Source organism: Puma concolor, chromosome D4 (assembly GCF_028749965.1).
Source record: "Puma concolor isolate L17-30 chromosome D4, mPumCon1.1.hap2, whole genome shotgun sequence".
Classification (NCBI taxonomy): Eukaryota; Metazoa; Chordata; class Mammalia; order Carnivora; family Felidae; genus Puma; species Puma concolor.
In genome coordinates, this window is record NC_141679.1 from 1,304,303 (window position 1) to 1,330,944 (window position 26,642).

Consider the following 26,642-nt stretch of genomic DNA (forward strand, 5'->3'; position numbering starts at 1 on the left):
TCTATTACGATTTTTGCCTTTATGTCTAGTTTGTCTGAAGTTGCTGTAGGTACACTAGCTTGTGTTGGGTTACTGCTTACATGGTATGGTTTCCTATCCTTTACTTTCAGTATTTCTATATCCTTGTTTCAGATGTTTCTCTTGTAAACAGCATATAATTGTTTTAAAACTTTGAACATTTACATTTAATTTAATTGCATATACAGACTCTTGAACAATTCAGGAGTGAAGGGAGTGGACAACCTTGCTCAGTCAAGTCTACATATAACTTTTGACCCCCCCTAAAACTTAGCTACTGATAGCCTACTGTTGAAGCCTTACTGATAACATAAACAGTTAGTTAACACATATTTTCTATGTTGTATTATATACTATAGTCTTATAATAAACTAAGCTAGAGAAAAAATATTAAGAAAATAATGAGAAATAAAATACATTTACAGTAGTGCACTGTAAAAACTCTGATTATAAGTAGACCTGCACAGTTCAAAACTGTGTTGTTCAGGGCCAACTGTATGTTTTAGCTTAAATCCCTTATATGTTTTCTATTTGTCCTATCTGTTCCATGTTCCTTTTTCTCTCTGAGATATATTTTCTTACTCTTTTTTTCCTCCCACAGTTAGCTGGGAAATTTTACTTTCTCTTCCTGTTCACTTAATGATTATTCTAAGTACTTTAGCATACATCCTTAAATTATCACAGTCTAATTTTCTTGTACCAACTTCCCAGACAATGAAAAGGCCACAAAACACTTTAATAGCTTTTACTGTCCTCCTAACTTCTTTCAATTCTATATAGACTTTCAGTCTCACAATACATTTTTTATACAGTCAATATTCACTTATATCTGCATATTTACTGTGTTTTTTTCATTTTTTTTAATGCTTATTTTTGAGAGAGAGCATGAGCAGGGCAGGTGCAGAGAGGGGGACAGAGGATCCTAAGCAGGCTCTATGCTGACAGGAGAGAGCCCAATGCAGGGCCTGAACTCACAAACTGTGAGATCATGACCTGAGCCAAAATTGGACACTCAACCGACTGAGCCACTCATGTGCCCCATCATTCTTTCTTGCCACTAATCTTCCCTCTAGGATCTACTTCCATGAGGATTTCCTTTAATATATGTGTACCAATGACTTATGTCTCCATTTTTGTCTAAAAATGTCTTAATGTCATTGTCATTCTTGAAGGATATTTTCAGTGGGTATAGGATTCTAGGTTAGCAACAATCTTCTGAGCGTTGTGACATTTTCATTGTGCTGTTATGTGGCTTTCCTGTTTTTCTTGGAAGTGAGCTGCCAGTCTGTTGTTACTTTGAAGATAATTCTTTTTCTTCTGGCTTCTAATACATTTCATTTAATTAGAGTATTTATTATGAGATGCCTAAGAATATACATTTTTATTCTGCTTAGACTTCAAAGGGCTCCTTGACTCCACAGTTTCATTTCTCAATCAAATATGGATGTTTTTCCGCCATTATATCTTCCCATACTGCTGACCCACTCTCCTCTCCCTCTTATTCTGCTGATATTCCAGTCCATATTACTCTGTCCTTGGTCCCTTACATGTTGTTGTTGTTGTGTCTTTTAATGTGAAAATTAATGTGCTGTTCCTTTAATGTTGTTGTTTCTTTTAATGAGAAAACAGGGGAGGCAGAGAAAGAGAGAGACAGAGAGGATCAGAAGGCTCTGAAATGACAGCAGAGAGCCCAACATGGGGCTCGAACTCACGAACTGTGAGATCGTGACCTGAGCTGAAGTTGGATGCTTAACTGACTGTGCCACCCAGGTGTCCCTCTTACATGTTTTCTAATCTTTTGTCCCTGCATAGTTTAGTTTGGGTATCTTCTTCAGATCTTTTATTTTTTTAATGTTTTTTGAGAGACAGAGAAAATATGAGTGGGGGAGGGGCAGAAAGAGGGAGAGAGAATCCCAAGTGGACTCTGCACTGTCAACACAGAGCCTGATATGGGGCTCAGTATCACAAACAGTGAGATGATGACCTGAGCCGAAATCAAGAGTCGGATGCTTAACCCCCTGAGCCAGCCAGGTACCCCTTCTTCACATCTTTTAGTTCACCATATTTGTCTCTGTGCCTATACTGCTTTTAATCTTATTCATTGAGTTTTAAATGTATTATTTAAGTTGAAAATCACCATCCACATCTGCTATACCCTTTAAAAAAATTACAGTATAGTTAACATACAGTATTATATTAGCTTCAGGGGTACAACATAGTGATTCACAAATTCTGTACATTTCTTAGTGTTCATCATAAGTGTCCTCGTAATCCCCTCACCTATGTCACCCATCCCCCCCAGCCACCTCACTCTAGTAACCATCAGTTCTCAGTCAAGAGTCAGGTTTTTTGTCTGTTTTGTTTTTAAAATTCCATATATAAGTGAAATCATATGGGATTTGTCTTTCTCTGACTTCTTTCACTTAGCATTATACCCTCTCTGACCCATCCATGTTGTTGCAAAAGGCAAGATTTCATTCTTTTTTAGGCTGATTAATATTCCATTGTATGTATCTACCACCTAGTCTTTTTAAAAAAATTTTTTTTGATATTTATTTATTTTTGAAGGGGAGAGAGAGAGAGCGAGAGAGCATGAGGTGGGAGGGGCAGAGAGAGAGGGAGACACAGAATCCGAAGCAGGCTCCAGGCTCTGAGCTGTCAGCACAGAGCCTGATGCGGGGCTCGAACCTGTAAACCACGAGATCATGACCTGAGCCGAAGTCAAGGCTCAATCGACTGAGCCACCCAGGAGCCCCTACCACCTAGTCTTTATCCATTCATCTATCAGTGGACACTTGGAATGCTTCCACAATTTGTCTATTTTAAATGATGCTGCAATAAACATAGAGGTGCATATATATTTTTGAATTAGTTTTCATGTTCTTTGGGTAAATACCTAGTAGTGGAATTCCTGGATTGTAGGGAAATTCGATTTTTAATTTTTTGAGGAATTTCCCTACTGTTGCCATAGTGGCTGCACCAGTTTGTATTTCCACCAACACTGCATGAGGGTTTCCTTTTTCTCCACATCCTCACCAACACTTGTTTCTTGTGTTTTTGATTTTAGTCATTCTGACACGTGTGAGGTGGTATGTCATTGATTTGCATCTTCCTAATGATTAGTGATGTTAAACATCATCTTCTCATATGTCTATTGGCCATCTGTATGTGTTCTTTGGAGAAATGTCTGTTAGCGTATTCTGCCTATTTTTAATTAGATTATTTTTTTGGTGTTGTGTAACTTCTTCCTATATTTTGGATTCTAACCCATTATCAGCTAGATCATTTGCAGATATCTTGTCCCATTACTAGGCTGCCTTTTAGTTAGGTTGACTGTTTCCTTTGTGGTCAGGAAGCTTTTTATTTTGATGTAGTACCAACTGTTTATCTTGCTTTTTGTTTCCCTCGCCTCAGGAGACATTATCTGGAAAAATGTTGCTATAGCCAATCTCAGAGACATTCCTGCCTATGTTCTCTTCTAGGATTTTTATGGTTTCAGGTCTCATATTTAGGTCTTTCATCCATTTCGAGTGATTTTTGTGTATGATATGAGAAGGTGTTCCAGATTCTTTCTTTTGCATGTAGCTGTCCAGCATTCCCAACACCACTTGTTGAAGAGATTGTCTTTTTCCCCATTGCATATTCTTGCCACCTTTGTCAGAGATTAATTGATTATATAATCGTGGGTTTATTTCTGGGCTCTCTCTTCTGTTCCATTGACCTATGTGTATACTTTTGTGCCAGTACAATACTGTTTTGATTGCCAGAGCTTTGTAGTGTATCTTGAAATCTGGAATTGTGCTACTGCCAGTTTTGTTCTTCTTTTTCAAGATGGCTTTGGCTATTTGGGGTCTTTTGTGGTTCTATACAAATCCATACAATAGGATTACTTGTTCTAGTTTTGTGAAAAATGCTGTTGGTATTCTCATAAGGATTGCATTAAATGTGTAGATTGCTTTGGGTACTATGAACATTTTAATAATACTTGTTCTCCCAGTCCATGAACATAGAATATCTTTCCATTTGTGTCATCTTCAGTTTCTTTCGTCACTATTTTATAGTTCTCAGAGTACAGGTCTTTCACCTACTTGGTTTAGTTTTTTCCCTAGGTGTTTCACTCTCTTTGGTGTAGTTCTAAATGGGAGTGTTTTCTTAATTTCTCTTTTTGCTACTTCTTATTAGTGTCTGGAAATGCAACAGACTTGTGTATATTGGTTTTGTATCCTGCAACTTGACTTTAAACAGTTTATCAGTTCAGTTTTTTGGTGAAATCTTTAGGGTTTTCCGTGATATTATCATGTCATCTTTTGTGTCTGATTACTGTGGCTAGGACCTCTCCAGTACTATGGTGAATAAAAGTGGTGAGAGTGGACGTCCTTGTCTTATTCCTGATCTTAGGGAAAAGTTCTCAGTTTTTCCCCATTGAATATGATGTTAGGTGTGGGTTTTTCATATATGGCATTTATGATCTTGAGGTATGTTAGCTCTAAACCCACTTTGTTGAGAGTTTGTTTCATGAATAGATGTGGAGTTTCATCATGCTTTTTCTGCATCTATTTAAATGATCGTATGGTTTTTATGCTATCTCTTGTTGATGTGATGTATCATGTTGATTGATTTCTGAATACTGAACCACGCTTGCAACCCAGGAATAAATCCCACTTGATTGTGGTGCATAATTTTTTAATGTATTCTTGGATTCATTTTGCTAGTATTTGATGAGGATTTTGCATGTTGTTAAGAGATATTGTCCTGTAGTTCTCTTTGTTTGTGATGTCTTTATCTGGTTTTGGCATCAGGGTCATGCTTGTAGAGGCCTTGTAGAATGAATTTGGAAGTTTTCCTTCCTCTCCTATTTTTTGGACAGTGTTGAGAACAGGGTATTAACTTTTCTTTAATGTTTGGTTAAATTGACCTGTGAAGCCATCTGTTCCTGGACTTTTGTTTGTTGGGAGTTTTTTGATTATTGACATGACTTCATTGTTGGTGATCAGTCTGTTCAAATTTCCTATATTTTTCTAGGAATTTATCCATTTCTTCTAGGTTATCCAATTTGTTGTCATATAATTTTTCACAGTATTCTCTTACAATCCTTTTATTTCTGTGGTGTTCGTTGTTATTTCTCCTCTTTCATTTCTGATTTTACTTGAGTCCTCTCCCACTTTCCCTCCCCACCCCCCTCTCTTTTGATGAGTCCACTTCCTGATTTTATTGATCTATTGTTTTGTTGTTGTTTTTAGTTTTTTAAATTTGTTTCATTTATTTCTGCTCTGATATTTACTATTTCCTTCCTTCTACTGGTTTTAATTTTTGTTTGTTCTTTTGCCAGCTCCTTTCAATGTAGGTTAGGTTGTTTGAGATTTTTCTTGCTTCTTGAGGTAGGCCTGTATTGCTGTAAACTTCTCTCTTAGAACAGCTTTTGCTGGATCCCAAAGATTTTGGACTGTTGTGTTTTCATTTGTCTCCATGTATTTTTTAAATTTCCTCTTTGATTTCTTGGTTGACCCACTCATTGTTTAGTAGCATGCTATTTAGTCTGTGTATTTGTGTTCTTTCCAGATTTTTCTCTGCTGCTGGATTTCTGCTTTCATAGCATTGTAGTCAGAATAGATGCATGGCATGAGTTCAGTCTTCCGGAACTTGTTGAGACTTGTTTTGTGGCATAATATGTAATCTATTCTGGAGAATGTTCCATGTGCACTTGTAAAAATGTATACTGTGAATATATCTGTTATATCCATCTGGTCCAACATACCATTCAAAGCCACTGATTCCTTTGTTTATTTTCTCTTTGGATGATCTCTTCACTGATGTTATTAGTAGGGTGTTAAAGTCCTGTACTATTATTGTATTACTATCGATTACTTCCTTTATGTCTGTTATTAGCTGCTTTATGTATTTGGGTGCTCCCATGCTGTGTGCATAAATATTTATAATTGTTATAGCTTCTTGTTGGATTGCTCTCTTTATGGGTATATGATGTCCTTCTTTGTCTCTTGTTACTGTCATTGTTTTAAAGTGTATTTTGTTGGATAGAAGTATTGCTACCCCGGTTTTCTTTTGACATGCATTTGCACAATAATGCTTTTCCATCCCTTCACTTTTATTTTTATTTATTTATTTATTATTTTTTTTTTATTTTTGGGACAGAGAGAGACAGAGCATGAACAGGGAAGGGGCAGAGAGAGAGGGAGACACAGAATCGGAAACAGGCTCCAGGCTCTGAGCCATCAGCCCAGAGCCCGACGCGGGGCTCGAACCCACGGACCGCGAGATCGTGACCTGGCTGAAGTCGGACGCCCAACCGACTGCGCCACCCAGGCGCCCCAACCATTCCTTCACTTTTAATCTGCAGGTGTCTTTAGGTGTGAAATGAGTCCCTTGTAGGCAGCATATAGATGGGTCTTGTATTTTTATCTATTCTTTCACCTTATGTCTTTTGATTGGAGTTGTTTAGTCCATTTACATTCAAAGTAATTAGTGATAGGTATCTACTTACTGCCATTTTGTTTCTTGTTTTATGGTTGTTTTTGTAGTTATTCTCTGTTGCTTTCTTCTCTTGCTGTCTTCTTCTCACGGTTTGCTGGCTTTCTTTAGTGATATACTTGGATTCCTTTCTCTTTGTTTTTTGCGTATCTATTACTGGTTTCTGATTTGTGGTTACCATTAAGTTGATATATAACATCTTCTGCATATAGCAGTCTGTATTGTTGATGGTCACTTAAGTGTGAACTGATTCTTTACTCCTTCCCTCCCCCCTGCCCCCACGTTTAGGTATGTATACTTTACATCTTCTTATATATCCTTTGACTGACTTTTATAGATATACTTAAGTTTACTGGTTTTGTGTTTCCTACTTTTCTTCCTCCTACTTATGGTTTTTCCTTTCCACCCAAAGAGTCCCCTTTAATATTTCTAAGGATGAAGAAATGGTTGAAGAGATGGGATGGGGTGAAGTGATGGTTTAGTGGTCATGAATTCTCTTGACTTTAGTTTGTCTAGGAAATTATCTCTCCTATTCTGAATGATAGCCTTCCTGGGTAAAGTATTCTTGGCTGCATGGTTTTTTTTTTTCCCCCTTCAGCATGCCATTCCCTTCTGGCCTTCAAAGTTTCTGTTGAAAAACCACCTGATAGCCTTATGGGGTTTCCTTTGTATGTAACCATTTTCTTTTTTTTGCTGCTTTAAAAATTCTCTTTATCACTACTTTTTGCCATTTGAATTTTATGTGTCTTGGTGTAGACCTACTTGGGTTGATTTTGTTGGGGGCTCTCTGTGCCTCCTGGATATGGATTTCTTTTTCCTTCCCCAGATTTGAGACATTTTCAGTGATTATTTCTTGAGATAGAAAGATTTTTCTGCCCCCTTTTTTCTTCTTCTGAGATCCCTGTAATGTGAATACTACTGCACTTGATGGTTTGCTGAGTTCCCTAAGTCTATATTTATTTTTTATTATTCTTTTTCTCTCTCCAGTTTTTCAGCCAGATTGCTTTTCATTCCTCTGTCCTCTAGGTTGCTGCTCTGTTCTGTTTCCTCTAATCCACTATTTATCACTCTAGTGTATTTTTAATTTCAGTGATTGAGTTCTTCATCTCTGTTCTTTTTTATGTTTGTCTCTTTGTTGAGGGTCTCACTGAGGTCCTCCACTCTTTTCTCAAGTCCAGTGATTACCTCTTTCATCATTACTTTACATTCTCTATCAGGCATATTACTTTTAACCACTTCAATTAGCTGTCTTCTAATTTTGTCCTGTTCTTTCATTTGGGACATATTCCTTTGTCTCCTCATTTTGTCTCTCTGTGTCTGCTTCTATGTGTTAGGAAAGTCAGCTACATCTCCTGCTTAAGGTAGTGGTCCTTATGAGGAAGAGGGTCCTATAGTGGCATGTACTGCAGTGTCCCCTGTTCTCCAGAACCTGGAGCTGCAGGGGTGTCTCCTGTGTGTGCTGCGTGTACCCCACTGTTGTGGCTAAGCCGCTTTTTCCTTCAGACTGGTAGTCTGCAGTGGCTCTTTGCTTGTTGTGGGCAGAGTGTGGTCCTTGTATTGTTAGTGGGCCAGTCCAGGGCAGCCTTGGGCTTGAAATGCATCAGACCAGGCATTTGCCAGAAATGTAGTAGCACCGAACTGCAGAGTGCTTTCCCTGTGTTGTTCCCTGGGAAGCTTTTGTTGGTGAGAGGGACTGCAGTCAAACCAGATGTCCGCCCCTAGCTGGGACCACAGTTGGGACTGCTATATGTGGTGATCATCCTTTCTCCCTTGGCAGGAGTCACTTTGGAGTGGTGCTGGCCCATCAGGTCTGCCTGCACACTGCCAGACTCGTAGCACTGCTATGATCAGCTCCGGTCAAGTGTGTACTGGACGGGCAGGTCTGTGGGAGAACATGGGGACGAGGGTGGGGTGGGGTGTGTGGTGTTAGCAAGGTTCGTGCAGGTCAGCTGTAGGAGGGGATCAGAAGCGTGGAAAGTGGTCCAATCAGAGGTAGGTATCTGCAGAAGAGTGCAGGGGTGGAGCATGCTATTTAGCAACCTAGGTGGAGTGTTCATGCTGCACTGGTTTCCATGGGTGTCTGTATCTAGGCTGCGGGTTGGGGAGGAAATGGCACCCGCCAGCTCTTTTGTTTTTGGAAAAGTCTTCCAAACGTCCCTGCCCCTCCATCACATACTCTGAGATTAGTAAGTAAATCTAGAACTCAGGCGTTTTTCAGACCACTGCTTTTATGCTATATCTCAGGAGGGCTATTTGTTGTGCTAAGAGTAGCGGTCAGTTTCCCCTGACCCTCCAGGTTTTTCCCACAGCTGAGCTGGCCAATTTTTGAAGTCCCGGGTGTGCTGCCCTGCTGATTTGAAGGACTGGTGTAATTCTGCCCCTCTGACTTTCATGTGGGTTCTCTGCCTGGGGTGAGGGTCTGTTTCTCTCCCCTCTGTAGGCCTGAGGCATCCCTCCCTCCTGCAGAAAGTCCTGAGAGTCTGTCTGGATCTTGACCATGTCTCCACCCTTACTACCTGCTTCAGTGTGACCTCTTCTCTGTATTTTGCTGTGGACAGTCTGTTCTGCAAGTCTTTGGGTCACTTTCTGGGTTATTTACACCCATGTGGATGTTATCTAGGTGTATCCTGGGATGAAGTGAGCTTAGGATCCTCCTACTGCCAACATTTTCCTGGAAGTCTGCTGTATTCTTTTTTATAAGTTTCCAGCTTTCTGCCAAAATTCTCAATCTTGTCTTTCAAATAGTATTTTACAGTTCTGTTTTACATAGTTTTCCTTTATATTGTCTTTTGGCTTTTTAAGGTGTGTGGAATGTTTTATTTGAAAATTTACCCGTAAAAAGAATCAGAGGCCTAGCAGTTGGTTTCTTCTATTGTTTTCATTTGCTTTTGAGCTCCTTTTCATATTCTTACTGGCCATCTTTTGTAAAGTGCCTGGTCAGTGATCTTTACTTTTGAAAAGCTGAATTATCTCTTGATTATTAAATAGTGAGTTCATTATATACTATGGCTACATTATACCAGTCTGTGGCTTGTTTTTTCATTGTTTTAATGGTGAACATGAAATGGCAAAAGTTTCAATATTGTTGTGGTCCAGTTTATACAATGATTTAATTTTTTGTGTGTATATAAGGAATCTTTGCCTCTTTCAAATCCCGATATTCTCTTATGTTCCTGTCTTTTTTTCTAGAACCTTCATAGTTTTAGCTGCTGCATTGAGGCCTGTAAGCCACTTCAAATGAACTTTTGTGTATGGTTTAATGTTGGGATCAAGTCTTTTGTTTTTTCCTTTTGTTTATATCTGGTTGTTGTAGCACCTTCCTTTCCACACTGAATCGTACAGATGTTGGTCAGGTGGTTGTGTATGTGTAGATCCATTTCTGAACTCACGGGTTTGTCCCACTGAGCAATTCTTTCATCCTTATGATAGTATACTTAAGTACTGTGGCTTTATGGTAAGTGTTATGCCCAGAATTCGTGATCCCCAAAGACCACTAGGGAGCCGAGTCCGATGCAAAAGCAAAGAGCCTTTATTCGAGCTAGCTCGAGCTCAATCCCCTACCTGCACCGACGCAGCGGTGAGATACCAGGGAAAGAGGGCGAGTTTCAAAAGGACAAAGGTTTTATTGGGGCCTGGGGGCAGTTGGTGAGGTAATGGCTATGGCCTCAGCCGATTGGCTGGGGAAGGGTCCTGGGGAAGGGTCGAGTCCTGTTAGGCAGGTGAGGGGGGGTTACTCAAGGGGAGGAGGTGTGGTCAAGGTGAAGGACACAGAACAAGATGGAGTCGGCTGGCGTAGGCCCGCCCTTTCAGTAAGTTTAATATCTAGTACAATACAACCTCCAGCATTAGTCTTTAAGAATTTGATTTCTCTAGGTCCTTAATACTTTCATACACATTTTAGAAGCAGCCTATTTCTATAAAATAGCTTGCTGGGATTTTGATTGAGATTTAATGGAGTCTGTTGATCAACTGGGTGAAGTCTGACATATTAACAGTCCTAAGTATTCCTATGAACATGGCATCTGTGTCATTGTGTCTTTTTAATTTTCTCTCAGCAAAGTTTTGTAGGTGTTACACATCTTTCATCTTTCGTGAAATGTATTCCTGTGTAACTGATGTTTTGGAATGTGAATGGAAATTGTATTCTTAAATTTCACTTCCCAGTTGTTCATTGCTAGTATATAGAATTCTGTACCTTGTATCCTGCCATCTTGTTACATTTGCTTGTTAGTTCTAGAAATGAGTTTGTACAGGCTTTTGGTTTTCTCCAAACACAGTCCTTCCTCTGCAAATGAGGATGGTTTCATTTGTTTTCCAGTCTATGACTCTATTCCTTTTCTTGCCTTGGCTGGGACTTCCCCCACAGTGCGGACTGGGAGGAGAGCGAGCTGCGGGGGAAGTGCTTCTAGCATTTCAAAGCAGTGGAGGTTTGGCTGCAGATTCCACAGAGGTCCTCACAGATGGAGGAGGCAGCCTCCAGCCTTGGTTGCTGTGTTTTCCATGAAAGAGTATGGAACTTCTCAGCCACTCTCCCTGCATCTGTGGAGAGCATCAGACGGGGTCCTCCCGCGGTGTGTGATTGGGGTCAAGGGGCAGTGACACCCGCCGGGACAGCAGCCTTGCATTTCTGGGGCCGGCTCCATTTGGCTGTGCTTTCTTTGGTTGCTTTATTAGATCTGCCTGCACCTTGAGAGTTGAAGTTAGGCTGTAATCTCTTTGTGGCCTGTTTTCTGTATCCTGGCCATGCTGATCTCACCAACCATCTCCACTTTCTCATCCTCATGCTGCTTCTCCTCTGGGGTGTGGAGGGCCTGCCCTGCCACAGGCTCCCAGGCTGTGGTCTTTACATAAAGGTCCTGACCGAACAGGAGTCCCTTGGGTAGGGTGTGCAGTCACTCACCACTGCATCCTCAGGACTCAGGCCCCACAGGGTCTGCTCTGCGAGGACAGCTGGGGCATAGGGGTGGCCAGGCTGCAGCTTAAGAAGCAAGAGAGGGCACTGGCTGCTTCCTGGCCGCATGCTGTCTCTCTGATATCAGCCATTAGAAGGCATCCGATGACAGGTCCTGGAGACTACTCTCTGCCGAGGATAGAGAATCTGTGGGGACCCCTGGGAGGGGCAGCTGTTGGCAGCCACACATACCTTCCTCTTCTTGTCTTGTAGATGAACGCCACTCGAGCAGCAGTGGGGACACCATGTCTGGCCCCAGCGCCCAGCCCTCTATCTGCCGCGGCCATTCCTGGAACCACCCCAGGCCTGCCCATGCCAGGTACTGCCCTTTCTGGCCTACCAGCCCCGCCCTGTGCGCAGCCTCTGGGCCACTACGGAATCCTGCTCCCAGCTCCAGTGTCCTGGGGGCCCTGGGCAGCCCAGGTGGGCAGCCAGAGACCCGCCAGGGGGCTAGGCTTGGGTGCAGCAGGCATGCCTGCACTTCCCGTGTTCTTGCGGCCACCTGTGGTCAGCGCGCCTGGTCCCAGACTGCGAATCACATAGCTCTCTCTTCCCGCTTGGCCGCTGGAATGCGCTGAACTGAACAGTCCGGAGGAGCCAGCTTATGGCTTGGCCTCTGCCCCGCCTGCCCATGGGTGCCTGGTGAGGGGCCAGTGTGTGGGCAGCAACGCTTGCTTCCTTTACTGCCGCAGACCCTGTTCCTTCTTCTGTTCCCATGGTTTACACTTGCAGCCTTCGCACCCACTTCCTGTACTTGAACTGATGGTTAGAACATTGTAATCTCCCTGCAGAAGTACAGTGCCTTGAATTCCAGCTTTTCTGTTCCCTGATGGAAAGAAATGTTTAAAAAAAAACCGTACGTTGGAAAAGGTGTATTTCATTTTTATAATTGGCTTGTGCATTGATATTGTTATTTCCCATTTTAAATCGCAGAGATAATGGTTTATAAATCTGAAACTAAAACCTGACTTCTGTTGTAAATGAGGCCTCTCTGGGCTTCTGTGGTCACAGATCACAGACAGATGGACACCCCTATCCTCACCCCCGCCCGCCAGCTGCAGGGCTCTGCATGCTGCCGACAGGCTGCCCAGGGACATGTGGTTACTGGAACAGAGTGTTGCTGGCAGCAGTAGGTCTCTTAGTAAGAAACAGCAGCAGCAGCTTTTGGCTGTGCATAGCCTGCTGGAAAGTGCTAGATGAGCAGCCACACCCTCTTGACCCAAAGCCTGTAGGGTATAGGCAGGGCATCCACCCTGCAGAGGCCCCATCGCCCCCTCAGCTCTGGGTTTCTGCTGACCCTCCTGCCAGCTGTTCTTCCTTTTCCATCGTTTCCAGCGAGGCCTGGGTCTCATTCTGCTGTGTGCACACAGGTTGCCCTGCCTGTGGCGTGAGTACTCCCCTTCTGGAGATTTTGGTGAGACTCCTCCCAGATGGGCACCAAATAGCCCCCCGTGGGAGCTGAAGTCCCCGCTCCTCATGGCCAAGATCTTTTCCACTTCCTATCAGAAGGCAGCTGCCTTGGGCTGCCTAGCTGTGAAAACTATATAGTTCTGCTGTACTCTGGGACCTCACTAGACCTGGCTAAATTATTTTAAATGTGTTATTCCATCAATTCGGTTAGAATTGAGTTTCTTAGGTGATTACGCAGGGCGCGATGCTGTAGTAAGAGATTTCTGTTCTCTGTAATGTGCCCCTCAGTCCCTTGGTGGAGAATCTCGTGCGCCTGGGTCCTGGGGGTGGTGGAAGCTGCCTTTCTCCTATGCACCCCCCTCTCCACTGCTGCACCAGAGGTGAGATTTGGGGTCCTGGCCTTGTACGTGGATGGTCAGTGGCACGGAATCCCCAAGAGACTGTATATATGAAGGAGGAAAATAAACATTTTTGCTTGAAAACAGTGTGGAACAACATCTTTTCCTTACTCTCTGCCCACATAAAAGCTGAACCGGCCAGCATCCTAGGCTCTTCCGGGTACAGCTTAACACTCAGCTCCACCCTTGCCATGGACACCTGGCCTAGGAGGTTGGGGTGGCAGTGAGGGGGCCTGGGGATTGAACGGTGGGTGCTGTGTTCCTAGCAGGAGCCACATGTGATGGATGTTGAGCTGGGTCAGGGGGCAAGAGTGGGATGTTAGGCAGGACCCCCGTCTTCTGCACAGGGTGCTCACCAGGTGGGACCTGGGACCTGAGGACCCAGCTTTGCTGCCTCCAGGCCTGTTTGCTCGGCTTTCAACTACTCTGGACTTGAACTGCATGTAGACATGCAGTGGGCTGCACCCCATGGAGGATGTGAGTCTTATCAACTAAGTGGTACCTGACCCCTGTCCGTGTTGGCTAAAGTTGCACAAAGCCAAGTTGGCATGACTCACCCCGTGGACAGAACCGAGGGCGGGAGGTGGGCTCCTCTGTACCTTCTCCTGGATCAGCATTGGGCTCGTAGGCTTGGGAGGTGATGTGAAGCTTGGGAGGTGATGTGAAGCTCGTAGGACCGGTGCAGGTTTGTTGGGGGCCCCTTGTGGCGCTCAGCAGCTATTTGCAGCCAACCCGCCCCTGATGGCATCATGCTCAGCGGTCTGTGCTGCACGTGCCCTGTACACACTCAAGGTTTGCGGTGTCTCTTGCCCCAGCCAGCTGAGAGGCGGTCAGGCTTTATGCCTGTGCTCTTGGAGGGAGGGGGGGAGCCCCCTTTTCAGAAGCAGTGCACCTCAGGGCTGCTGCTTCTCTCACTGTGCCCAAGGAGTGTGACGCTGCAGATGTGCAGGTGCTGCGAAGTCCTGTCTGGTCCTGGGCAGTCACCCCGTGCAGAAGCCGGACAGATGGCAGAGGCTGCCTGGGGCCTGCACAATGTTAGGGTCACGGGCCACCGGCTCTCCCAGGAGTAGGTCTGTGCTGGCAACACTGTTCCACGTTCCAGGGCCTTGTGTGACCAAGTTGGGCCTGTAATCAGCTGTGGCGGTTTTGTTTTCTAGATTCTGAGAGTGAGAAGCCCGACTGAGCCCAGGCAGGCCAGCCCGACCCCGACGCCAGGCCCTGTGTCGTCACATGTGGAGAAGGCGAGTCTGCGCCTCGTGTCCAGTTCACGCTGTTTTGTAACCACTTTCTAAGCATTTTTTATTCACAACTGGAAACACAAATGTAATGCAAGAATAAAGAATATTTTGGGGGAAAAGGGACTTTGGTTTTTCAAGCTCTCTCCTGTCCGCTGGCCGGAGACATGGGGAGAGAGCGAGGGGTGCTAGAGAATCTCCTGGGACCGCGCGGCAAGACAAGGTCTGGGGACACCCTTGGCTGAGGGGTTCCTGGTAGTGAACGTCTGCGTTTACGTGGCACTTTATGGTGCACCTGTTAGCCCAGGGTCCTTGGGTTGGGACAGCAGCAGGACAGGCCACACAGGTGACAGGCTCCCCCCACCACCTGGCAGAGGGGCAGCCTCCTCGTCACACTGAGTGGCACCAGACTCCGGGAGGCCGAGCAGCAGTGCCCATCTCTGGTGACGGCCCTCCCGCTGCATAGATTTGGGCCTTGGTGCACACAGCTCCGTTCATTTTGCTGACCGGTGGTGGGGGGAGGGGGAGGGCGCTCTCCTGCTGTATCTTCAGAGGTTTGACACTCCTCCTCTGGGCACAGGGTGGGCATCCAAGCTACGGGCACTGAGGAGAGGGGCAGGCCTGCTGGCCCCGGCAAGGCTGCACCCCTGCGGTGGGGGGGTGTCCATGAGAGCAAGAAAGATGGGAAGCCTGCAAGCGGCCTCACAGAGAACCATGCAGTGGTGGGACTGCAGCCCGGATGGGGGGAGGGGGCTCAGGTGGAGCCCGTCTCGGGTCCGCACTCATCAGGACCGGAAAGTGGAACTCAGTTTCCATTAACCTTGGACTGCAACTCAGCGCCCCCTTCGGTGGTGAGTGTGGGGTAGGAGCACCTGGGGCATGCCACCGCGAGAGCCTGGACACTGCATATGACGCTGCAGTTGTCACAATGATGTATGTTCACCACAACAAAAGGCCAGCCTCTGAGACACAACTCCTGTCCAACTGGTTGGTGAAAGCAAAGCAGCACGGGCTTTGCAGGGGACATGCAGGTGTGGTTTGGGGACATTCATGGGGACCGTCCACCCCAACTCTCGCCAGCTCTGCATGCCACTTCTCACATCAAGCTCGCCCCGCCCCAGCACGTGCCTCGGCCTGAGTCCCCCACTCTCCTCTGTGATCAAGCAGAGCAGGCACGTGTGCAGTCAGATGGAATGACATCCTGTGTTTCGCTCTGTCTTGTCCCCGTCTGTTTGTGGCCTTCACTAGTTTTCTTTTGGTGGTAGTAATGCATAGTTTACCTTTTCAGGCAGCAGGTTTATTTACATCATTCCTTTTAAACAAGTAATAGTACAGGTGCTAATAGTAAAAATGGTGGGGGCAGATGGCTGATGTTTGGAGACCCAGCAGGGACTCCTAGGCAGTCCTGACACCCTTGAATAGGAGGATCTAGAAGGCCCAGAGGTTCTTTCAGGATTTCTGAGTAGTTAGCACCCAGATTCTTTTCCTGGGGGGGGAGGGTGGTTCTGGGGCAAGGCAAGGGAGACTTTGGGATGCAACACCCGTTAACGCCACGGCTGAGAGCTTACCCACTTTTCCTGATCGGCACCCCCTGCCTTCTGTGATTCCGACCAGTGTCTGCCTCACCCCCACTCTGGGAGAAGTGGGGTTCTGCCTGCAAAGGGGGACTGCCCTCTAGAAGCAGCTCTTGATTGCCATGTTGATGGGCACAGGCGAAAGGATGGGCTGGTGGTGGCGATGAGCAAGCTGCCACCCCAGCAGGGCCCATCATGCCCAGCGAGTCTCTAGACCCCCAGAGTAAGCTCCGGTCCCCCATCTCGGAGTCTCGGATCCCTATGATGGCCGCCCCCAGATGTGGCCCCTGCTGCTGCTCACCGTCCAAGAGCTCCCCACTCTCCTGCCGCCCCAGGACCCCTCCTGGCTCTCTTGGCCCCCAAGGTCTTCAGACCACTGGATTCTGTCACAAGGCCACTGAGAACCTCTCACTAGACGCCGAGACGGGTATTGTGGGTGCATCCCACTCGTCACACTCGGCTTCAAGCCGCTCAGATGTGTCCCGGAACAGTCATCAACGAGAATGAGGACCTGTGGCCCAAAGCCAAACCGTCCTTTGGGCAGAAGCCTGTGGCTGTGGCTGCTCATCACTGCTCAGGGGAGTGGAAAGGGCCTGCCCCAGGTCTAGCACCTGCATGGAGCCCCAGGGCCCAGCCCAGGCTCTCCCAGGACGGTGATGGCACTGTGGTCCGGGGTCGCCCAAGCTCTTCCCGCAGAGCTAGGTGCTGAGCTGCAGGCTCTGCTCCCCATTCTCATTCTGCCCTGGAGAGCACCCCCAGTCTGCTTTCCTGCAGTGCCTGCCACAGTCCGTATGCCTCCACTCTGTGCATCTGCTCCAGATTAAATTAGCTTAAGCTCTGAAATGTGCATCTTATTAAACAGCTGGCTGGTTCTCTAGACCTGGGAAAACCCAGCAAGACAAAAGAAAGCATCCCCCAGGGTTCCAAGCAACCCTGGCTATGCTATTCTAGCACTATGGTCCTAAGTCCTAAGTAAGTCTGTATTCTAGTCTGGGAGCCCAGCCTTGATTTATTATGTGTTTCTTTGGAAAACAATGTCTCTCTGGCTGCCATCACAGAATACCAGATGAAGCAGCTTAAACAAGAAACATGCATTACCCCCGGTTCTGGAAGCTAGAGTCTAAGATCTGGTGTGGGTAGGACTGGTTTCTCCTGAGGCCTCTTCTCTTGCCATGTATGCGTCTGCCCTCTTGCTGTGTGCTCATGTGGCCTCTCTGTGTGCATGTGAAAAGACAGTCAACTCTGCTCTCTCCTAATGATGACATAATCCTATCAGATCAGGGCCCCACCCTTAAGGCTGCAGTGGACATTATTACTTCTACAAAGGCCCTATCCCACATGCAGCCGACTGGGAATTAGACCATCAACGTATGAATATTAGGGAAACATAAACATTCAGTCCCCAACACATGGCTTATTAAGCTGTTTTGATATACAGTCCATTTGTACAATGGAAACTCTATTGTCTCTACTTGCACACATTTTTTAAACTAAAATTATATAAATACCAAAAATACACATGCACACACACACACACACACACACACACACACAGATGAGGGGGTGGGGGGGTCAAGATATATTTGTGGCAGAAAACTGAAAGGAATCACCCACTGCTCCCTTAGTAGGCTCGCACGAGCTCTTGAGAAAATGGGGCTGAGGATCCCTCCTTAACCCTAAGGCATCAGCATCATGGACTGGAGGACAGTAGCCAGTGGTGAACACACAAGGCAGGGCTGGTCAGTGCACCGACACTGAGGGCCACAAAGCTCTTGGTTTAGAACTCAAACGCACAGAACCATAAGAGAGAGGAAAAGGGGAACAAAGAACAGACGAGGTAAAAATAAAATTGCAACATGATAGGCCTAACCCTAACTATATTTATACATACATTTTGTAATGGTATGTAAGGGATCTGATCACTTTAATAAAAAGAAATTGTCAGATGGATTAAAAAATCCCAACTACATGTTGCATACAATAATCCTAGTTTAAATATAAGGGCATATAGGTAGGGTAAAGGATTGGCCAGGATATACCATCTTAATATCAATCAATGAAGTGACTATTAAAATCCAACAATGCAGACATCAGAGCAAAGCTTATTATGCAAGCAAAGATGATCATTTCATAATGAAAAGGGGTCAACTTATCAAGAAAACCTACAATTCTAAACGTTTATACTACTGATAACAGAGCTTCAAAATACATGGGGGAAACACAACTGCAAGAAGAAACAGACAAATCCACACTGTTTCAATAACTGATAAAACAATAGAACATCACTGTAATAGAGTCTGACCCCATTTTGGTGTATGACTTCTGACAGCTTTTAAGCCCCACTCTCCTCATTGTGGGCACATCTGGACACCAGATGCGAAGCTCAAGTGCTCTCTCCTTGGCACCGTGGGAAATTCATACCAGGAGTGGAAGCCCTCATTCTGACCCTACCCCCTAACCGCCATCAAAACCCCAAGCTAGACTTGCAAGAAAGATGGTAGAGTAGGAGGATCCCAGGTTCACCTTAATCCAGGATACACCTAAATAACACCCACATCAGTGTAAATAACCCAGAAAAGGAACTGAAGACTGGCAGAACACACTCTCTACAGCTAAATGCAGAGAAGAGGCCACAATTAAGGGGAGGGGAGGAAGGGCAGAGAAGTGGCTGGGAGCCAAACAGACCTGTGGAACTGTCTAAGGGATGGAGGGATGCTATGGCAGGGGAGAGGAGCAGACCCCACACCAGGCACCCCAGGCATGGGGGAACTGCATGAGGAAGATGAGTCCCCACAACATTGGCTTAGAAGACCAGAAGGGACCTAACTTCATGAGTTATTATAACCAGTGGGGCTTAACACCTATAAATTTAAAAAAATCAGCAAGATCAGCTCTGGTAGAGCAGGAGGGCATCACATGCACTATGTTGGCACTCTCCTGTGGACCTGCCCTCCAATATGCCCTTGGCTGGAATCCATCCAAGTAGTGCTACAAGCCTGGTGGTGTGCAAGCAGCCCCAACACAGGCCAACATCACTCCAAAGTGACTCCTGCCCAGGAAATGGGACAATAACTACAACAGCAGTCCAGTTGTGTCCACAGCAGTGGGCTGGGGTCAGACAACTGGTCTGACTGCAACACCCACCCACTAACAAATGCTTCTTCAGGGAACAACACTGGGAAAGCACCCTGCAGTTTGGTGCTACTGCAACGCTGGCAAATGTCTGGTCTGACTCAACACAAGCCCATAGAGGCCCCGGACTGGCCAACTAACAACACAGGGACCAAACACTACCCAAAACAGGTAGAGAGAACCACTGCAGATGACTGGTCTGAAGGCAGAAGTGGTTCAACCACAATAGTAGGGTGCCCACAACACACACAGGAGACACCCCTGAAAAGCAGGTTCTGGTGAACAGGAAACACTTCATCAGAGGGCACTACAAGACTTCTTCTTGTATAAGGCCACTACTTTCCACAGCAGGGCGCACAGTTGACTTTCCTAACACATCAAAACAGGCACAGAGATTTAGACAAAATGAGCAGACAAAGATATATGTCCCAAATGAAAGAAAACGATAAAATCACAGCAATAGAGCTAAATGAAACAGTGATAAGAATATGCCTGACAGAGCATGTAAAGATCATAACAACACTCCCTGGACTTGAGAAAAGAGTGGAGGTCCTCAGTGAGACCCTCAAATAAGAGACAGAAAACATAAAAAAAGAACCAATCAGAGATGAAGAACTTAATATCTGAAATTAAAAACACATGACCGGGAATAAATAGTAGACTTGAGGAAGCAGAAGAATGGAATAGTGACCTAGAGGACAGAGTAGTAGACAACAATCAAGCTGAACAGGATAAAGGAAAAGAATAATAAAAAATGAAAATAGACTAGGGAACTCAGTGACACCATGAAGTGCAATAACATTCCCATTATAGGGATCTCAGAGGAAGAAGAGAGAAAGGGGGGAAGAAAATCTTTCTATCTCAAGAAATAATCACTGAAGACATCTTGAATCTGGGGAAGGAAACAGGAACCCAGATCCAGGAGGAACAGAGAGCCCCCAATAAAATCAACTCAAGTAGGTCCACACCGAGACACATAAAATTCAAATGACGAAAAGTAGTGATAAAGAGAATTTTTAAAGCAGCAAGAAAAAGAAAATGGTTACAAGCAAAGGAAACCCCATAAGGCTATCAGGTGGTTTTTCAACAGAAACTTTGAAGACCAGAAGGGAATGGCATGCTGAAGGGGAAAACAAACAAACAAACAAACAAACAAATGCAGCCAAGAATACTTTATCCAGGAAGGCTATCATTCAGAACAAAAGGAGAGATAATTTCCCAGACAAACTAAAGTCAAAAGAATTCATGATCACTAAACCATCACTTCACCCCATCCCATCCCTTCAACCATTTCTTTATCCTTAGAAATATTAAAGGGTGGAAAGGAAAAACCATAAGTAGGAGGAAGAAAAGTAGGAAGCACAAAACCAGTAAACTTAAATATATCTATAAAAGTCAGTCAAGGCATTAAATAAGAAGATGTAAAGTATGACACCACATACCTAAAATGTTGGGGGGGGGGTAGTAAAGAATCAGTTCACACTTAAGTGACCATCAACAATACAGACTGCTATACGCAGAAGATGTTATATATCAACTTAATGGTAACCACAAATCAGAAACCAGTAATAGGTATGCAAAAAACAAAGAAAGGAATCCAAGTCTATCACTAAAGAAAGCCAGCAAACTGTGAGAAGAAGACAGCAAGAGAAGAAAGCAACAGAGAACAACTACAAAAACAACCATAAAACAAGAAACAAAATGGCAGTAAGTAGATACCTATCACTAATTACTTTGAATGTAAATGGACTAAACACTCCAATCAAAAGACATAAGGTCATAGAATGGATAAAGATATAAGACCCATCTATATGCTGCCTACAAGGTGGCATTGGGGGTGGGGGGGGGGGGGGAGCGGTGCTGTGCCTGGGTGGCTCAGTGGGTTAAGCATCTGACTTCAGCTCAGGTCATGATCTTATAGTTTATGAGTTTGAACCCTGCATCGGGCTCTGTGCTGACAGCTCAGAGCCGGGGGCCTGCTTCAGATTATGTGTCTCCCTCTCTCTCTGTCCCTTTCCTGCTCATGATCTGTCTCTTTCTCTTCTCTAAAAAACTAAACATTAAAAAAATTTTTTTTAAGTCTCTTATATGCTGCCTACAAGGGTCTCATTTCACACCTAAAGACACCTGCAGATTAAAAGTGAAGGGATGGAAAAGCATTATCATGCAAATGCATGTCAGAAGAAAACCAGGGTAGCAATACTTCTATCCCACAAAATACACTTTAAAACAATGACACTAACAAGAGACAAAGAATGACATCATATACTCATAAAAAGAGCAATCCAACAAGCTGTAACAATTATAAATATTTATGCACACAACATGGAAGCACCCAAATACATAAAGCAGCTAATAACAAACATAAAGTAATTGATAGTAATATAATAATAGTACAGGAGAGATCATGCAAATGGAAAAGAAACAAGGAATCAGTGGCTTTGAATGACACATTGAACCAGATGGATCTAACAAATATATTTGCAATACACGTTCTTTACAAGTGCAAATGGAACATTCTCCGGAATAGATTACATATTATGCCACAAAACAAGTCTCAACCAATTAAAAAAGATTGAACTCATGACATGTGTCTTTTTTTACTACAATACTATGAAAGTAGAAATCAAGCAGAAGAAAAAAATCTTGAAAGAACACAAATACACAGAGACTAAATAACATGCTAAAGTGCTAAACAATGAATGGGTCAACCAAGAAATCAAAGAGGAAATTTAAAAAATACCTGTAGACAAGTGAAAATGAAAACATACAGTCCAAAAATCTTTGGGATGTAGCAAAAGCTGTTCTAAGAGAGAAGTTTATAGTAATACAGGCCCACCTCAAGAAGCAAGAAAATTTTCAAACTACCTAACCTACATTGAAAGGAGCTGGCAAAAAGAAGAACAGACAAAACTCAAAACCAGTAGAAGGAAGGAAATATAAACATCAGAGTAGAAATAAATGAAATAGAAACTAAAAAAACACAGAACAAACAATCTTGAAAAGATTAACAAATTCATAAATTTTAACCAGACTCATTAAAAGAGAGAGGGGGGAGGGGCGCCTGGGTGGCGCAGTCGGTTAAGCGTCCGACTTCAGCCAGGTCACGATCTTGCGGTCCCTGAGTTCGAGCCCCGCGTCAGGCTCTGGGCTGATGGCTCAGAGCCTGGAGCCTGTTTCTGATTCTGTGTCTCCCTCTCTCTCTGCCCCTCCCCCGTTCATGCTCTCTCTCTGTCCCAAAAATAAATAAAAACGTTGGAAAAAAAAAATTTAAAAAAAAAAAAAAAGAGAGAGGGGGCCTAGAAGAAGGGGACACAAACAAAATCAGAGAGATGAGAAATAACAACCAAGACCACAGAAACATAAAGGATTATAAGAGAATATGAAAAATTATATGCCAACAAATTGGTCAACCTAGAATAAATGAATAAATTCCTAGAAAGATATAAGTTCCCAAAACTGTATTAGGGAGAAATAGAAAATTTGAACATACTGATCACCAACAATGAAGTCACATTAATAATCAAAAAACTCCCAACAAACGAAAGTCCAGGAACAGATGGCTTCACAGGTCAATTTTACCAAACACTTAAAGAAGAGTTAACACCCTATTCTTCTCAAAATAGTCCAAAAAATACAAGAGGAAGGAAAACTTCCAAATTCATTCTATTAGGCCTCTACAAGCATTACCTTGATACCAAAAACAGATAAAGACACCACAAAGAGAACTACAAAACAATATCTCTTTAAAAGAAAATTTTTAATGTTTATTTCTGAGAAAGACCGAGACAGCAAGTGGGGGAGGCGCAGAGAGAGAGAGAGAGGGAGACACAGAACCCAAAGCAGGCTCCAGGCTCTGAGCTGTCAGCACAGAACCTGACGCAGGACTTGAACTCACAAACTGCAAGATCATGACTTGAGCTGAAGGTGGACACCCAACCAACTGAGCCACCCAGGTACCCCCAAGGACAGTATCTCTTAACAATATAGACACAAAAATCCTCAACAAATACTAAACTGAATCCAAGAATACATTAAAGAATTATTCACCACAATCAAATGGAATTTATTCCTGGGTTGCAAGAGTGGTTCAGTATTTGCAAATCAATTGACATGATATACCACATCAACAAGAGAAAGCATAAAAACCATATGATCATTTTAATAGATGCAGAAAAAACATCTGACAAAATTCAACATCCATTAATGAAAAAAACTGTCAACAAAGTGGGTTTAGAGCTAACATACAAGATAATAAAGGCCATATATGAAAAACCCACACCTAATGTCATATTCAATGGGGGGAAACTGAGAGATTTTCCCTAAGATCAGGAACAGGCCATAGATGTCCACTCTCACCACTTTTATTCAACATAGTACTGGAAGTCCTAACCACAGCAATCAGAAAAAGAAATAAAAGGCATGTAAACTGTTAAGGAAGAAGATGACATGATACTATGTACAGAAAACCCTAAAGATTTCACCAAAAGAAAACTAGAACTGACAAGCTAATTACGTTATGTTGGAGGAAACACTCAATCTACAGAAAGCTGTTTCATTCCCACACAATAATGAAATAGCAGAAAGAGAAATTAGAAAACAGTCCCATTTACAACTGCAGCAACAAGAATAAAACACCTACAAATAAACTAAGCCAAGGAGGTGAAAGACCTGAACTCTGGAGAACTATAAAACATTGATGAAAGAACCTGAAGATGACGCAAATGGAAAGATGTTCCATGCTCACAGGTTGAAAGACCAAATATTGTTAAAATGTCCATAGTACCCAAAACAACCTACAGATTTATGCAATCCCTATAAAACACCAATAGTATTTCCCACAAAGCTAGTATAATCCTAAAATTTGTATGGAACCACAAAAGACCCAAAACAGCCAAAGCGATCTTAAAAAAGAACAAAATTGGTGCTATCACAATTCCAGACTTCACGTTATACTACTCAAAACAGTAATGTACTGGCACAAAAATGGACACATTGATCAGTGGAACAGAACAGAGTGCCCAGATTATATGCTCAATTTACTCTCCAACAAAAGAGGCAAGAACATGAAATGGGTAAAAGACTGTCTCTTCAACAAACGCTGTTGGGAAAACTGGGCAGCTACATGCAAAAGAATGAAACTAGACCACTTTGTCACATCATACACAAAACGAACTCAAAATGGAAGAAAGGTCTAAATATGAGACCTGAAACCACAAAAACCCTAGACAAGGGGCGCCTGAGTGGCTCAGTTGGTTAAGTGTCCAACTTCGGCTCAGGTCATGATCTCACGCTTCATGAGTTCAAGCCCCACGTCGGTCTCTCTGCTGTCAGCTTGAAGCGCATTTTGGATCCTCTGTCCCCCTCTCTCTCTGCCCCTACCCCACTCATTCTTTCTGTCTCAAAAATAAATAAATAAACTTTTAAAAAAAAGTTGACAGAAGGTACAAACAGACATTTCTTCAAAGGAGAAACGCAGGTGGCAAACACATGAAAAGATATTCATCACCACTCATCGTAAGAGAAATGCAAGTCAAAACTACAATGCGATATCACCTCACACTTGTCAGAATGGCTAAAGTCAAAAACACTAGAAACAACAAGTGTTGGTGAGGATGTGGAGAGAAAGCAACCCTCCTGCACTGTCGGTGGAAATGCAAACTGGTGCAGCCACTGTGGAAAACAATATGGAGCTTCCTCAAAAAACTAAAAATAGAATCACCCTATGATCCAGTAATTCCACTACTGGGTATTAACCCAAAGAATATGAAAACAGAAATTCAAAACATATCTGCACCCTGTATTTATTGCAGCATTATTTACAACATTTAAATTATGGAAGGAACCCAACTTTTCAATGATGGATAAATGGATAAAGAAAATGTGGTATACACATATAATGGAATATTACTCAACCACAAAAAAGAATGAAATCTTGCCATTTGCAACAATATGGATGGGTCTTGAGGGTATAATGATCTAGAGGGCATAAGCGAATTGAGAAAAAGACAAATAGCAAATGATTTCCTTCTTATGTGGAATTTAAGCAACAGAACAAAGGAACAAAAAAAGAGACAAACCAAAAAACAGACTTTTAACTGTAGAGAACAAGAACCCCCCCCCCCTTATTAGAGGGGAGGAGGAAGGGGGGAATGGGTGAAATAGGTGAAGGGTGATAGCGTATACTTATCATTATCAGCAGTGCATAATGTATAGAATTGTTAAATCACTGTATTTCATACCTGAAATTAATAATACTGTATGTTAATTATGAACACCCTTCTCAACCAGCTTGGTCTGAATGACATTTCTAAAACACTCCACCACTGCAGAACACACTCTATGTACCAAGACAGGCCATACACTGCACTATAAAAATGAGTAACAATAAATTCTAAAGTATTCAAGTTATAAAAATGATGTTATCTGATTACAACTGAATTAAATTAGAAATCAAGAACAGGGGGCACCTTCCTGGCTCAGTTAGGTAGAGCATGACTCCTGATCTTGGGGTAAGTTGGAACCCCACATTGGGCACGGAGTCTACTTAAAACAAGAATTAAAATTTTTTAAAAAAGAAATCAAGAACAGATCTCTGGGAAATACCCACATATTTGGAAATGAGATAACATACTTCTAAATAACCCATGGATTGAAGAAAACATCAGAGGGAGAGTCAGAAAAAAATGTTTACTTAATGAAAGTAAAAATACAACATATCAGAATTGATGGGTATTGCTAAAGCAGGCTTTAGAAGGAAATTGATAGCGCCAAGAGTATATTAGAAAAAAAAGAAGAGCAAATCAACAACTCATCTTCTACCTTAGGAACTAGCAAAAGTCATAACTAAATCCAAAGTAAGCATGAGACTGTAAATAATAAAAATCAATAAAATAGGCGTGTCTGGGTGGCTCAGTTGGTTAAGCATCCAACTTCGGCTCAGGTCATGATCTCATGGTTGGGCTCTGTGCTGACACCTCAGAGCCTGGAGCTGCTTCAGATTTTGTGTCTCCCTCTTTCTCTGCCCCTCTCCTGCTCATGCTCTCTCTCAAAAATAAACATTAATTTTTTTTAATCAATAAAATAGAAAACAGGAAAATAGAGAATATCAATGTAACCAAAAGCCTGATATGTGAGAAACTCAATTACACTGAAAAACTACTAACTAGGCTGATCAGGAAAAAAGAAGACACAAATTACCAGTATCATAAATGAGAAGTGACATCAAGACTGGTTATAGATATGAAAAGGATTATAACAGACTAGTATAAATATCTTTATACCAATAAATTTGACAACTTAGGTGAAATGGACAAAATACTTAAAAGACACATATCACCAAAGCTTACTTAAGAAGAAATAGATAAGTTGAATAGCCCTAAATCTATTAAATAAATTCACCTGGTGGTTAAAAACCTTTCCATAAACAAAAACAAAA

The 26,642-nt window shown here is 43.4% G+C and overlaps 1 protein-coding gene across 10 annotated transcripts in view; it reads left to right on the top strand.

The window, feature by feature from the left end:
* Positions 1–14,620, top strand: part of WNK2 (WNK lysine deficient protein kinase 2) — a 134,250-nt gene extending 119,630 nt beyond the window's left edge. For 3 of the 10 annotated variants that reach the window (XM_086684764.1, XM_086684767.1, XM_086684763.1), the window contains one exon: positions 11,669–12,423. In XM_086684764.1, the coding sequence (XP_086540890.1) occupies positions 11,669–11,998 (330 nt within the window). In that variant the 3' untranslated portion in view covers positions 11,999–12,423. Of the gene's footprint in view, positions 1–11,668; positions 12,424–13,153; positions 13,877–14,420 lie in introns of those variants that run through there. The other 7 variants (XM_086684765.1, XM_086684768.1, XM_086684766.1 and 4 more) reach the window with 6 other exon arrangements.
* Positions 14,621–26,642: the final 12,022 nt, after the last annotated feature.